Raw genomic sequence first — 10,778 nt, 5'->3', positions numbered from 1 at the left:
AGCTCAACGCAACTGCAAACCTGCAGACAAGGTCAAACTCTTTTGGTACAATTTGACTACATGTATCATGGCATTGATGCTACCTCAAGTCATGAGCTGAAAATGCCATGTGGAAATTGAACGATAGCACTTCCCTATGAGCTTACAATGGATTCAATAATGTGTGTGTGTGTGAGAGAGAGAGAGAGAGAGTTTGTTGAAAATACCAATGGGCTATTTTTAGCACAAGCTTAATCAAAGCCTCCACCAAATTTGTATGAATTAATAACATAGGGAATGTGTGTTGGTGGCAAGCAGAGAGTGGTAGTGGCCCCTGAAGTAGGTTGCGACAACAAAGGCTCCAACGAAATTCTTGCAAAAGTGCAGCATTTTAGATGGATATTCAACTTCTTTGCATGTCCTTTGGAAGAATACGGAGCCCTTCAAATCTTCCTTTTTTTGGTTTTGGCCATACAATTGTGAGTAGAAGTGTTGTATTAACACAAAAAAGAATGTACATAAAGCTCCAAGCAAAGTCATTGCCTTGAGGAGTCAACACATACAGAGCCCTTAAAATCCTAACATTGAGCACATTGTGTATAGAGATGGAAATAAGCAAATCAGCTGGCTACCCAATATAATCTCAATTTTAGTAAACAACTTCTAATCAACAGAGCCATCGAAGGTATTGACAAAGTGCTCATGCCACATATACATACGTATAAGGACACCCAAATAATGCATGCATGTGTATGTATGCTCTTCCATGTACATAATAGTCGTACATACATATATATGTTGTACTATGTAGCCAGCTGATTTGCTTCTTTCCATCTCGTACAAGTAGAGACAACCAAAAGCCAACTTTTGTTTTGTTTAGCAGTAGTCACTCAAATGAGAGTTTGGAGATATATTATATAAAACCAAAAGGAATGACTACAACTCCATGCTCCAATCGAGATACGTGGGTCACATAACACATAGGAAACATAAGTTTGCAATTGGGGTCCATAGATGCGGGCCGATTGCGTCCTCCCAAGCTTAGTCGCCACAGCAGCTCTAGCACACGCCTACTCACTTTCTTCGATTTTAGTGAGCTTTGGCGAGCGTTCGTAGGTTGACAAATTTGCGGGGTGAGCTCAAAGAGACCGGTCTGCTCAGATTTCTGATTCGGGCTCATTTTAGCCTCCATTTCCACTACAGGCAGTACTACGTAGGCTATTTCGTCATTTTGTGCACAATTTCTGTCAGTGTCATTTTTTGCATAATAGGTCCCTTACAGTCTTCTACAGTTTGTGCTATAGAGCACGTGTTGTTTCCTCTTCGTTTCTCCTCTTTTCAAGCAGTTTTCACATCAGGTGCAGGCATTCGCCATGGCCGACAACAACACAGATGTGTTCAAGATGTTTGCCACCCATACAAAACTAAACTTAATAGCCTTAGCATCTACAAAAGCTGACCTTACATCAATCAAGCACTACCGGATCATGAATGCCACCGCCCCCGGTGGACTGCCATCCCAACCCATAGTGCTTATGACACCAAGAACATAAGAAACATATACAAACAAAACAAACTAGAACCAACGAGCACATAGACCTTCCTGGATCCAAGCAGAGGACTATCATAGACTCTGTCAAAATACAATTGGAACAAGAGAAGGAAGGGGGTGCCGACACAAGCCCCCTGCCGCCATCGGGTAGACATGTGCAAGAATCGAAATAGACTCTTTATGAGTGGTCTTTTTGTTATGTAAAGAGTTATCATACTTATACCTCACTGCCATTTTGATGGAAGGCGTTGAGAAGAGGTTGCTTAAATTTTTTTTTAATAGAATTTTTCTCTCCCCCATAAAGGTAGGGAAAAGGAAACCTTTGCTTGTTTAGGTGATGGCTACATCCACAACTTTATTTCGTGTGGAAAAAGAAATTCGATGCTGGGCTAGAAATTTTCAGAGACTCATGGACCATGAGTATGTATCAGTGGCTTATACACATAGATGATAGATGTGTTAATACATACACGTATGTATAAGGACACCCAAATACATGTGTAATATGTATGTATGCTATTCCACGTACATAATAGTAATAGATATATATATATATACACAGTATACATATGACTCACCTTCTCCATTAGCATGGTTTCCCTCACCAAGTTCGCTTCTGTTTTCCTCCAAAAATAATTGGCAAACCTAGGAACTCCCTCTCCCTCTCTCCTCTCTCCCCACCTCCCTCTCCTCCACCCCGCCTCCTCCCCCGCCCTCCTCTTTCTCTCTCATCACTTCCCCCACACCCTTCCCTCTCCTCTCTTCCATCGACCCCAAACGCAATAAGCAGAAACCCTATCTGCACCGTCTTCTTCTAGAAGCAGTGACCGAACGCAGAACCTTGGAACCCTAAAAAAGCAGGCTTTTTCATCTCTGCTGCAAGGTCTCCAGCAAGCATCAGGCACGTCTCTCTCTTTTTATTGTTTACATTTCTTTCTGTCCCTTGGTTGAATCGCATATCTCCCTTAGCGATGGTGCTTTCTTTCTGGAGCGAGCATTCTTAAGTTTTCCGTCTGCAGAGGAGCTTCTTGACAGATCGGGAACCCTTTGTCCCGATCTGTTGCTGCTGCACGTCTTCAATACAAGAGGAGGAGGATTTTTCACGCCATTATATATGTCCCATCACCAATCTAGAGCAGACCGGAGCGACTCGCAGCAAAGGAGAGGCGCGAGGTCAGGCGGTGGTGCTGCTCATCAGAGAACTTCAGCAGGAAAGGGTGGTGGCGGAGGAGGGCAAGGCCCTTCTGCCAGCGCTCTTTTGTCTCCAGCTTCTCAGCCTGCACCTGTTGCCAGGTAGGCCTTGTAAATCCAATACCACACGTACCTGCACGCCCGCATACACGAGAGAGAGAGAGAGAGAGAGAGAGAGAGAGAGAGAGAGAGAGAGAGAGAGAGAGAGAGAGAGAGAGAGAGAGAGAGATCTTTGCATACGGCTTGCTTTTTAACAGGCAACCTCTTGCATCTATTACAAGAGGGATGTGACTCTTGGTTACTGTGCTTTTATGCTCGCACCCTCAGGAGTGCTGCAATGAGCTTGCGCATGTGAATTGAGCGAAGGACATGTTGTCTTTTAAGATGAGTGTTGTAGTATGGAGTGCTGGTCCATGGTTGCGCATCTAGCTGCCTAAGTTTCTCTGTTGCTTCAATGCTCGAAAAGGTGGAACGCATTAGAGTCAAATGTACATCATAATGTTTGTTATTTTTGGAACCTGGCAGTTGGAAAGAAGGCAAAGTAGGCTTGATTGCCAAAGCTTCTTGTCCTTGATGGGCAGGGTATCTCTCCCATTGGCTTTGTTTATGCTCAGTACCTTTGATTTGCTTGCAGCTCTAAGCGATCAGGTGGAGTCAATGGCCAGGCTAGAGGACATGTCCCTGCAAACTTTGACAGCTCTGAGGGTCTGCGTACCCAACAGAATACACCAGCCCACCAGCAAACCCCGCAAGTCAGTAGTGTGCAACCAGGTAAACATTGAAGCGTGCAGGCATGTATGGTATACTATATTGTCTGAATTAAGGAACAACCTATGGGTGTACAGGGATCAAGTCTTCCAATGGTGCCGTGCCCAGGTTGTCTAGGCCTGCAACACCATCAAGCTCTTCTGTTGCCACAGAAGCTGCAACGGTTGTTTCTAAATCAGGTCTGCATTGGCTGTCACTACCTCGCTTTCCATGATGATTTGATGGCTTTTAATTCTTTGTTTTATTTGTGGATCTTTAGAAACACCTTGGAATTCTACCCAGCCTCAATTGTCATTTCAGTTTGGTTCTATAGGACCATCTATAGGGACACTTGTACAGGTTTGTCGCTAACATCTTGCATGCAATCTAGCTTTTGATGGTTTTGGGAATTTTGTTCATTTTTCTGTGCTTTGATAGATTCCTGCTAGAACAAGCTCAGCTCCTCCCAATCTTGACGAGCAAAAGCAAGATCTTTTACGGTTTGAGGCAGTCAATGTGCAACCAGTTAAGGTGCCAATCCCGACTGGAGGACAACAGCAAGGACCAAGGTCGCAGGTGCAGCAATCAGGAGGGCAGCAGCAGCAGCCCTCAAGTTTCAGGCCTCAACCGCAGCAGTCTGCAACTACTATATCGGCAGGAATCCCTCAGCCGCCTTATCATCAACAGGGTCAGCAGCACCCCATTCCTGTACAGGTTACACAATCCAACTCGCACCTGCAAGCGACCTCTGTGGTAACTACTCAAGCTCATTTGCCAATGCAAGCTCATCTCATCTCTTCCCAACCGCAACAGCAAGGACTAGTTCAAATACCTTATTCGCAGCATTCCTTGCAACCTCAGTTGCAGCATAACGGGGGACAAGTATTGAAGTATCCACAGTCTATGGCAGGACCACCTCTAATGGGGCCTCCCCTGGCTCCTCTGCCTGGTCCAATGCCAGCGACTCAACTGAGTCAGATGTCTCATCAATTGCCTGGGGGTTTGGGTCCAGGAATGCCGGGCGCACCTTATGGGGTTCCAGTGCAAGCCCCTTTCATACCGCTCAGAACAAGTAGTGCTGTGAAGATTGTGCATCCAGAGACGCATGAAGAGTTAAAGTTTGATTACAAAAGCTCAAAACCTGATAACTTTTACGAAGGTGTTGTTCCAGCGGCCCCGCAAAGTAGAATGATAGCAAATGGGCCCTCCCACACAAGGCCGCCTCTAAGCTATGCTAGTGGAGGCCATCATTCAGTGAATCAGAATGTGTATGCCGCACAGCAAAATGGGCCTTACAATCCTCCAATGCAGCATTATTATCAGCCTTCTCCTCCATCAGCTGTGGTGAGCAAGAATGCTATGGGGTCAGAAGGTGCATTACCAAGCAAGATGCAACCAGTATCCAATATAAACACAGCATCATCAAGGGAAGTGACTGCTGAGGCTAGTACTCCAAGTTTTTCTGTAGCTTCTAACACTGTGCCACCCCGTGCTACTTCTGAAAAGCAGGGATTATCACCCGCCATCCCTAGTTTGGGAACAGTGGATCAAGTTCAGGAATCGAAGGCTGATGTTGAGGAAAAACCTGTGAAAGTCCAGTCCATAGAAGGCGCCAGTGTCACTGTTAAAGATCCTGCAATGTCAGTGAAAGAAGCTAAAGAGGAAAGTTCTTGTCTGACTTCTCTGAATGATTGTCACAAAACAGATTCTACAACTATCATTGCTTCGGAATCGAGGCAAAATAGCAAGAAGAAGAAGAAAAAAGAAGGCCCTTCAAGAGCCAATTCAGGGGATGCTTCAAAGGTGTCTAGGGCTCTAGAAGCTAAGAAACAGGGTGAGAGTAAGACCTTGGAGCCTCAAAAGGCCAAGTCAGAAATACATAAACTTGTAGATCAAGTTGATACAAGCCTAGCATGCACATCCGTGGCAGCAGACACAATGCCCGAAGCTATTGATGTGACCACTTCAGCAGAAACAATGTCCAAAGCTGTTGACGTGACAACTTCAGCTGGACAAGCACATAACTGCAATGGTGAACTAGCGATTGATAATCCTAGCATTGTAACAGATATCTCAGTGAATTATGAAATTCAATGTGATAGTGCAAAAGAGTTGGGTCCATTAGCGAAGGCAGTGCCCGAGTCTGCTCTAGACATCGAGCCTTCAGTAAATAGAGTACATAAAGCTTTGGCCGCTGATCTGGCCATCGGCAGTGATGAACATACAGAAAGACAAAGTGATGAGCTCTCTGTACAAGTAGATTGCCAAAGACAAAGTGATGAACATACAGAAAGTCAAAGTGATGAGCATACAGAAAGACAAAGTGATGAGCTCTCTGTACAAGTAGATTGCCAGAATCTAGTCAATTCTTCTATGGTTGCTTCTATTGATTTAAGCTCACAACTCTCCCATGCCGTAGATACAGCTGAAAGTGCAATTGTGATGGAAGCACAGGCAAACAGTGTAGAGGCTTTGGTAGATGAAAACCAAGAGATTTGTGAAGTGAAAGAAGCTGACACTTGTACATCGAAGGAAGTGGAGGTTTGCCAGGACTCTGCTGTCATTCCAGAAGTCAACTATGTGGAAGAATCCTTCTCCTCTGGTGAAAGGTGTAAAGAAGAGGGAGGATTAGAATCTCAAATTGAGGCAGTTGAACTGCACTCAAATCGGTCTTCTTCCCCTAAAGCAGAAGCTTCAGAAGACACAGGTGTTACAGCAGCTCCTGATGTAAAGCAAGGTAGCAAAAAGAAGAAGTTGAAAGATATTTTAGCCAAAGCAGATGCAGCAGGCAGAACTGCTGATTTATATAATGCCTACAAGGCCCCGGAAGAAAAGAAGCTGGATGAGGTTGTGCCTCCAAAAGACAGTAAAGATGATGGATCTATGCTTCCTGTTACTTTTCCTGCCAAGCAGGCAGGTAAGCCAGATGAAAATGCAGCCCCAAGGGAGATTGATGACTGGGAGGATGCAGTTGAACTTCCATCTCCCAAGGTATCATCTACAGATGTAGGTGATGGAAAAATGGGAGAGAAACATGCATCGGAGGCTAAGGTAGGAGAAACCTACACACGGGATTTCTTGTTAACTTTCAAAGAGCAAAACGTTGATATCCCTCCTGACTTTGAGGTGCGCCCAGATATAGCTGAGTTGCTATCAAATCCTCAAGCAGCTTTTGCACGTCTTGCTGACTCAGGAAGGATGCTTGATCGGCAGCTGAGCGGTGGACCCAGGAGGAGTAATTCTTCTACCTCTTTTGATGATGACAGGTGGGCAAGACAGTCCCCAGGCTTACATTCACCGCTGTGGCCTGACACAGACATGGGTCCTGCAGGTGGTTTTCGTCCTGGTAATGCCCAGGGCTTGATTCCTCGTATGCCTCCCAACATTCGTCCAGGAATCACAGTACCACCTTTAGTTCCGGGTTTGATTTCTGGGAAACCATTGACACCTGGAGCTGGTCCAGGTCTCTTCAGGACAAATACTGTTGACTCTGACAGGTGGCAGAGAATGCCAACTGGACAGAAGGGTCTTATACCTTCTCCCCTTACACCTCTTCCTCCGGTTCACAAGGCAGAGAAGCGGTATGAAGTAGGTAAAGCATCTGATGATGAAGAGCACAAGCAGAGACAAATAAAAGGGATTCTCAACAAGCTGACACCGCAGAACTTCCAAAAGTTGTTTGATCAAGTGAAGGATGTAAACATTCAGTCTGCAGTCACCCTGACTGGAGTTATTTCACAGATTTTTGACAAGGCTCTTACTGAACCAACGTTTTGTGAGATGTATGCCACATTCTGTAAGCAGCTTGCTACAGATATGCCTGAATTCATTGAAGATGGTAACAAAGTCACCTTCAAGCGGGTCTTGTTGAACAAATGTCAAGATGAGTTTCATCGTGGGGAAAGGGAGCAGGCAGAAGCGTCTGCTGTGGAGGAAGAGGGCAAGGAGAGTATGACTCCAGAAGAACGGGAGGAGAAACGTATTATGGCCAAAAGGCGAATGCTCGGTAATATACGCTTTATTGGAGAGCTTTACAAGAAGCATATGCTAACAGAACGGATTATGCATGAATGCATACGTACGCTCTTAGGAGATTACGAGAACCCAGAGGAAGAAGATGTCGAGGCACTGTGCAAATTAATGAGCACCATTGGGTACATGATTGACCAACCAATGACAAGAGAACATATAGATGCTTATCTGAAAAGGATAACTAGACTGTCCAACAACCAAAAGCTGTCTGCCAGGATCAGGTTCATGCTGAAAGATCTGATTGACTTGCGGAGGAATGGTTGGCAGGAGCGAAGGAAGGTGGAGGGTCCCAAGAGGATAGAGGAGGTCCACAGAGATGCAGTACAGGAAAGGCAGGCAACTGTTGCCCAAGCTGGTCGACTGTCTCGGGGCCCTAGTATAGGAGTGTCATCTGGAAGGAGGCTTGTACCTCCTGAATTGAGCACTCGAGGTCCTCCGTCTCCTATGTTTTCTCCTACCACACCAGTTGCTACTGTGAGAGGAGTTCAGCCTCAAGGTGGCATCCGCGGTTCTTATGTTCAGGATGTGCGCATGGAGGACAAATTACTTATGGAAAGGTCTACGCCCATGCCATTATCCCAGCGATCAGCAGATGAGGGCCCTCTTACTCTAGGTCCTCAGGGAGGTCTTGGTCGAGGGATGTCCCTCCGTACCCAACCTTCTGGATCTGGGTTTGCCACTGCTGGCGAGATCAGGCGGTTTGGTCCTGGGTCAATGGCAGCTTACAGTGGTAGTGGGCCTTTGGGAGCTGAAAGGCCTGTAACACCACCTGAGAGGCCATTGTTAGATAGGCCTGCCACTGCAACAGCAGACAGGTTTGCGTCTGGAAATTCTACCAAATCTATCCGACAGTTGGAGCGAACTTTAAGTGACAAGGCACCTGCAGCACTGAATTCTCATCATCAGCAGCAGGGATTAAGTAGCAGGCCGTCAACAGCACCTGCATATGTGCCTTTGACCGAAGAGGAGTTGAGAAAGAAAAGTGAAACTGCCCTGCTTGAATACTTCAGGTTTGCCATTACAACCCAGTTGCTTGCTTATTGTGGAGCCTATTTGAGGGTTAATGTTTTTAGGAATATGGTGATTTGTTGACAGTGCCCATGACCTGAAGGAGGCAGCACAATGTGTGGAGGATTTAAGGGCCCCAAAGTTCCACCCCACAATGGTGTTTAGTTGGATTGTACTCGCCTTTGAGAAAAAGGACCCTGACAGGGAGCTTTTGGCTAAACTTTTAATAAGCTTGCAGAGATTGGAAACTCCTCTTCTTAAACAGGAACAAATTTCTCACGGGTGAGTTTGATTGTCCTTTTTAGCTTAGTCACAATTTTTGTGCAGAAGTAACATCCTGAGACTGGTTATCCATATGATCTATTGCTCCAGATTTCAATTGGTCCTGGAGATACTTGAAGACTGTATTATTGACACACCCATGGCCCCAGACTACTTAGTTCAATTGCTAGTGCAGCTGATCTCAGCAGGGACTCTCACACTAGATCAAGTGGGGGATTTAATGAAGGAAAAAGATGTGCTGCAAAGTGGGTTTGGTCTTGATATATTTGGGAAAATACTTGCTGGTCTCCGTGAGGATAGAGGGGAGAGGTCTTTGTTAGACATGTTCAGATGTTCTGGATTGCAACTTGAGGACTTTTTGATTTCTGGCAAGCCTGGAAGCAAGAGCCTACATGAGTTTCTACAAGAGTACAGTTTGCAGTGTCTTGGGCCGGTAAGTTGAACATGCTTGCACATGCCATTGCTATGAGAGTAAAGTCTTTCAACTCATTTTCTTTAGACAACTCAGGAGTCAGATCCTGGAAGTTCTATAAACAATCTACAACCAGTTGGGGTACAGCTGCTGGAGCATTTAAGTAAGAACGAACCTATTTCAGAGACTTTGAGGTGGCTAGAGGTAATCAAGAAACATCTTGAAAATTTTGGTGAATAGAGTTACAGTCGTGTATGCTCTCTGTTATTCTGCAGTAGTAGAGATGTTTGTGGTTTCTCATGTCAGCTCCTCGTTGACGTTTCTTGGTTTGCTCCCTGCAGAAAATTGTTACTCCTCAAATGCAGTCAGATTCTAGCTTTTTACAAATGCTAATGATGCAAGTACTTAAGCATTCACTACCTGCTGGGAGCTATGAGGTATGTATTCTAATTCCTTATGCCTCATCTTACTTCCCTGGCTCATACTCCCTGGACCCTTTTCAAGGATGGAAGTTTCGGGCTTGACAGTGATGACCTGTCTCAGGTTTTGGGAATATTTGATTTTTCTAGCTTGATGGTCAGTCTAGATTGACAGTTGCATAAGCATACCAAATTAGGAATACAAATTGAAGACTTGATTTGGTTGGAATCTCTTAGAACTTCTATTGTATAAGGTAGGAGATACAGAGACACAATGGCTTCTTTTCAGTACTACTTGGGGTTCGGGAATATTAATATTGCTGTTTCCATCCTCGTGTATTTTAACCAAAGTAGTATTGCAATTTGGAGTGGATGGAGTTTTTTGTGGTTAGATTGTGAGATTATAAGCAAAGTGGGCGGCACTGCTTTGAGTTCAGCTATTTTCTGAACTCTACTAGTTTGACCCAGGTTTGGCAGTGTGGCATTAAAATGGAAATGGTTCCACTTTCAAGAGCCCTTTGCTGTGTCCCTTAATTTTGCTCTGTAACGGTCATGCGGCTTAAAGTCCTTTGTGCTAATTTTGTGACCATATTAGCTTCTTTGCTTGCATTGGAAAGTGTATATAGTGCAATTAAGGTAAATTTTTCTCTTTTATTTTAAGTTTTCCGTGCTCAGGTTTCTGGTTTTTTGTACAGAAAGACCAACGAAATGAGATCATAAGGGAAAGAATTTCTCATTATCGGACACTTCTCAAGAGGTTTGCCACTGACAAAGAGAAGCAAAGGCAATGTAAGTGTTTGGTTTATGGTGTTTCATGAAAGTTGTGTTTTCCATGAAATTTAATGAACTAGTCCTCATTTGACTCTCTTTATTGGTCGTCTGTAAGAAGTAATTTGTGTTCTATCAAATCTGTATATTATGGCTTAATCAGGTTTGGTGTTGTGTTGATGATTTAAGCTGTTTGTATGCATTCCTAGCTCCCGCTCCCAGTGTTGATCTATATAGAGATACTCTAGCTATTTTAGGATGGCTGAGGAATGCAAGGATCATTTTCTACATTACTACTTTTGCCTAATAAAAAATCAGACTTAGGAATCACGTTTCTTAGAATAGAGATCTGTCAAAGCTAAAAGGATTGTAGGTAGTTAGTATAGGC

The 10,778-nt window shown here is 44.5% G+C and overlaps 1 protein-coding gene across 1 annotated transcript in view; it reads left to right on the top strand.

Moving 5' to 3' along the window:
* Nucleotides 1–2,170: 2,170 nt before the first annotated feature.
* EIF4G (eukaryotic translation initiation factor 4G) overlaps nt 2,171–10,778 on the top strand; it is a 43,157-nt gene continuing 34,549 nt past the window's right edge. Inside the window, exons 1-11 of the mRNA XM_086487436.1 lie at nt 2,171–2,432; nt 2,551–2,824; nt 3,357–3,493; nt 3,568–3,669; nt 3,750–3,829; nt 3,908–8,511; nt 8,597–8,791; nt 8,882–9,224; nt 9,300–9,407; nt 9,545–9,640; nt 10,318–10,411. Of these exons, the coding sequence (XP_086343562.1) occupies nt 2,646–2,824; nt 3,357–3,493; nt 3,568–3,669; nt 3,750–3,829; nt 3,908–8,511; nt 8,597–8,791; nt 8,882–9,224; nt 9,300–9,407; nt 9,545–9,640; nt 10,318–10,411 (5,938 nt within the window). The 5' untranslated portion in view covers nt 2,171–2,432; nt 2,551–2,645. The remainder of the gene's footprint in view (nt 2,433–2,550; nt 2,825–3,356; nt 3,494–3,567; nt 3,670–3,749; nt 3,830–3,907; nt 8,512–8,596; nt 8,792–8,881; nt 9,225–9,299; nt 9,408–9,544; nt 9,641–10,317; nt 10,412–10,778) is intronic.

The sequence above is a fragment of the Adiantum capillus-veneris genome, chromosome 17 (genome assembly GCF_014529385.1).
Source record: "Adiantum capillus-veneris isolate H3 chromosome 17, ASM1452938v2, whole genome shotgun sequence".
Lineage (NCBI taxonomy): Eukaryota > Viridiplantae > Streptophyta > Polypodiopsida > Polypodiales > Pteridaceae > Adiantum > Adiantum capillus-veneris.
Note: the sequence above shows the minus strand (reverse complement) of the source record. Positions and strands in the feature narration are given on the sequence as shown.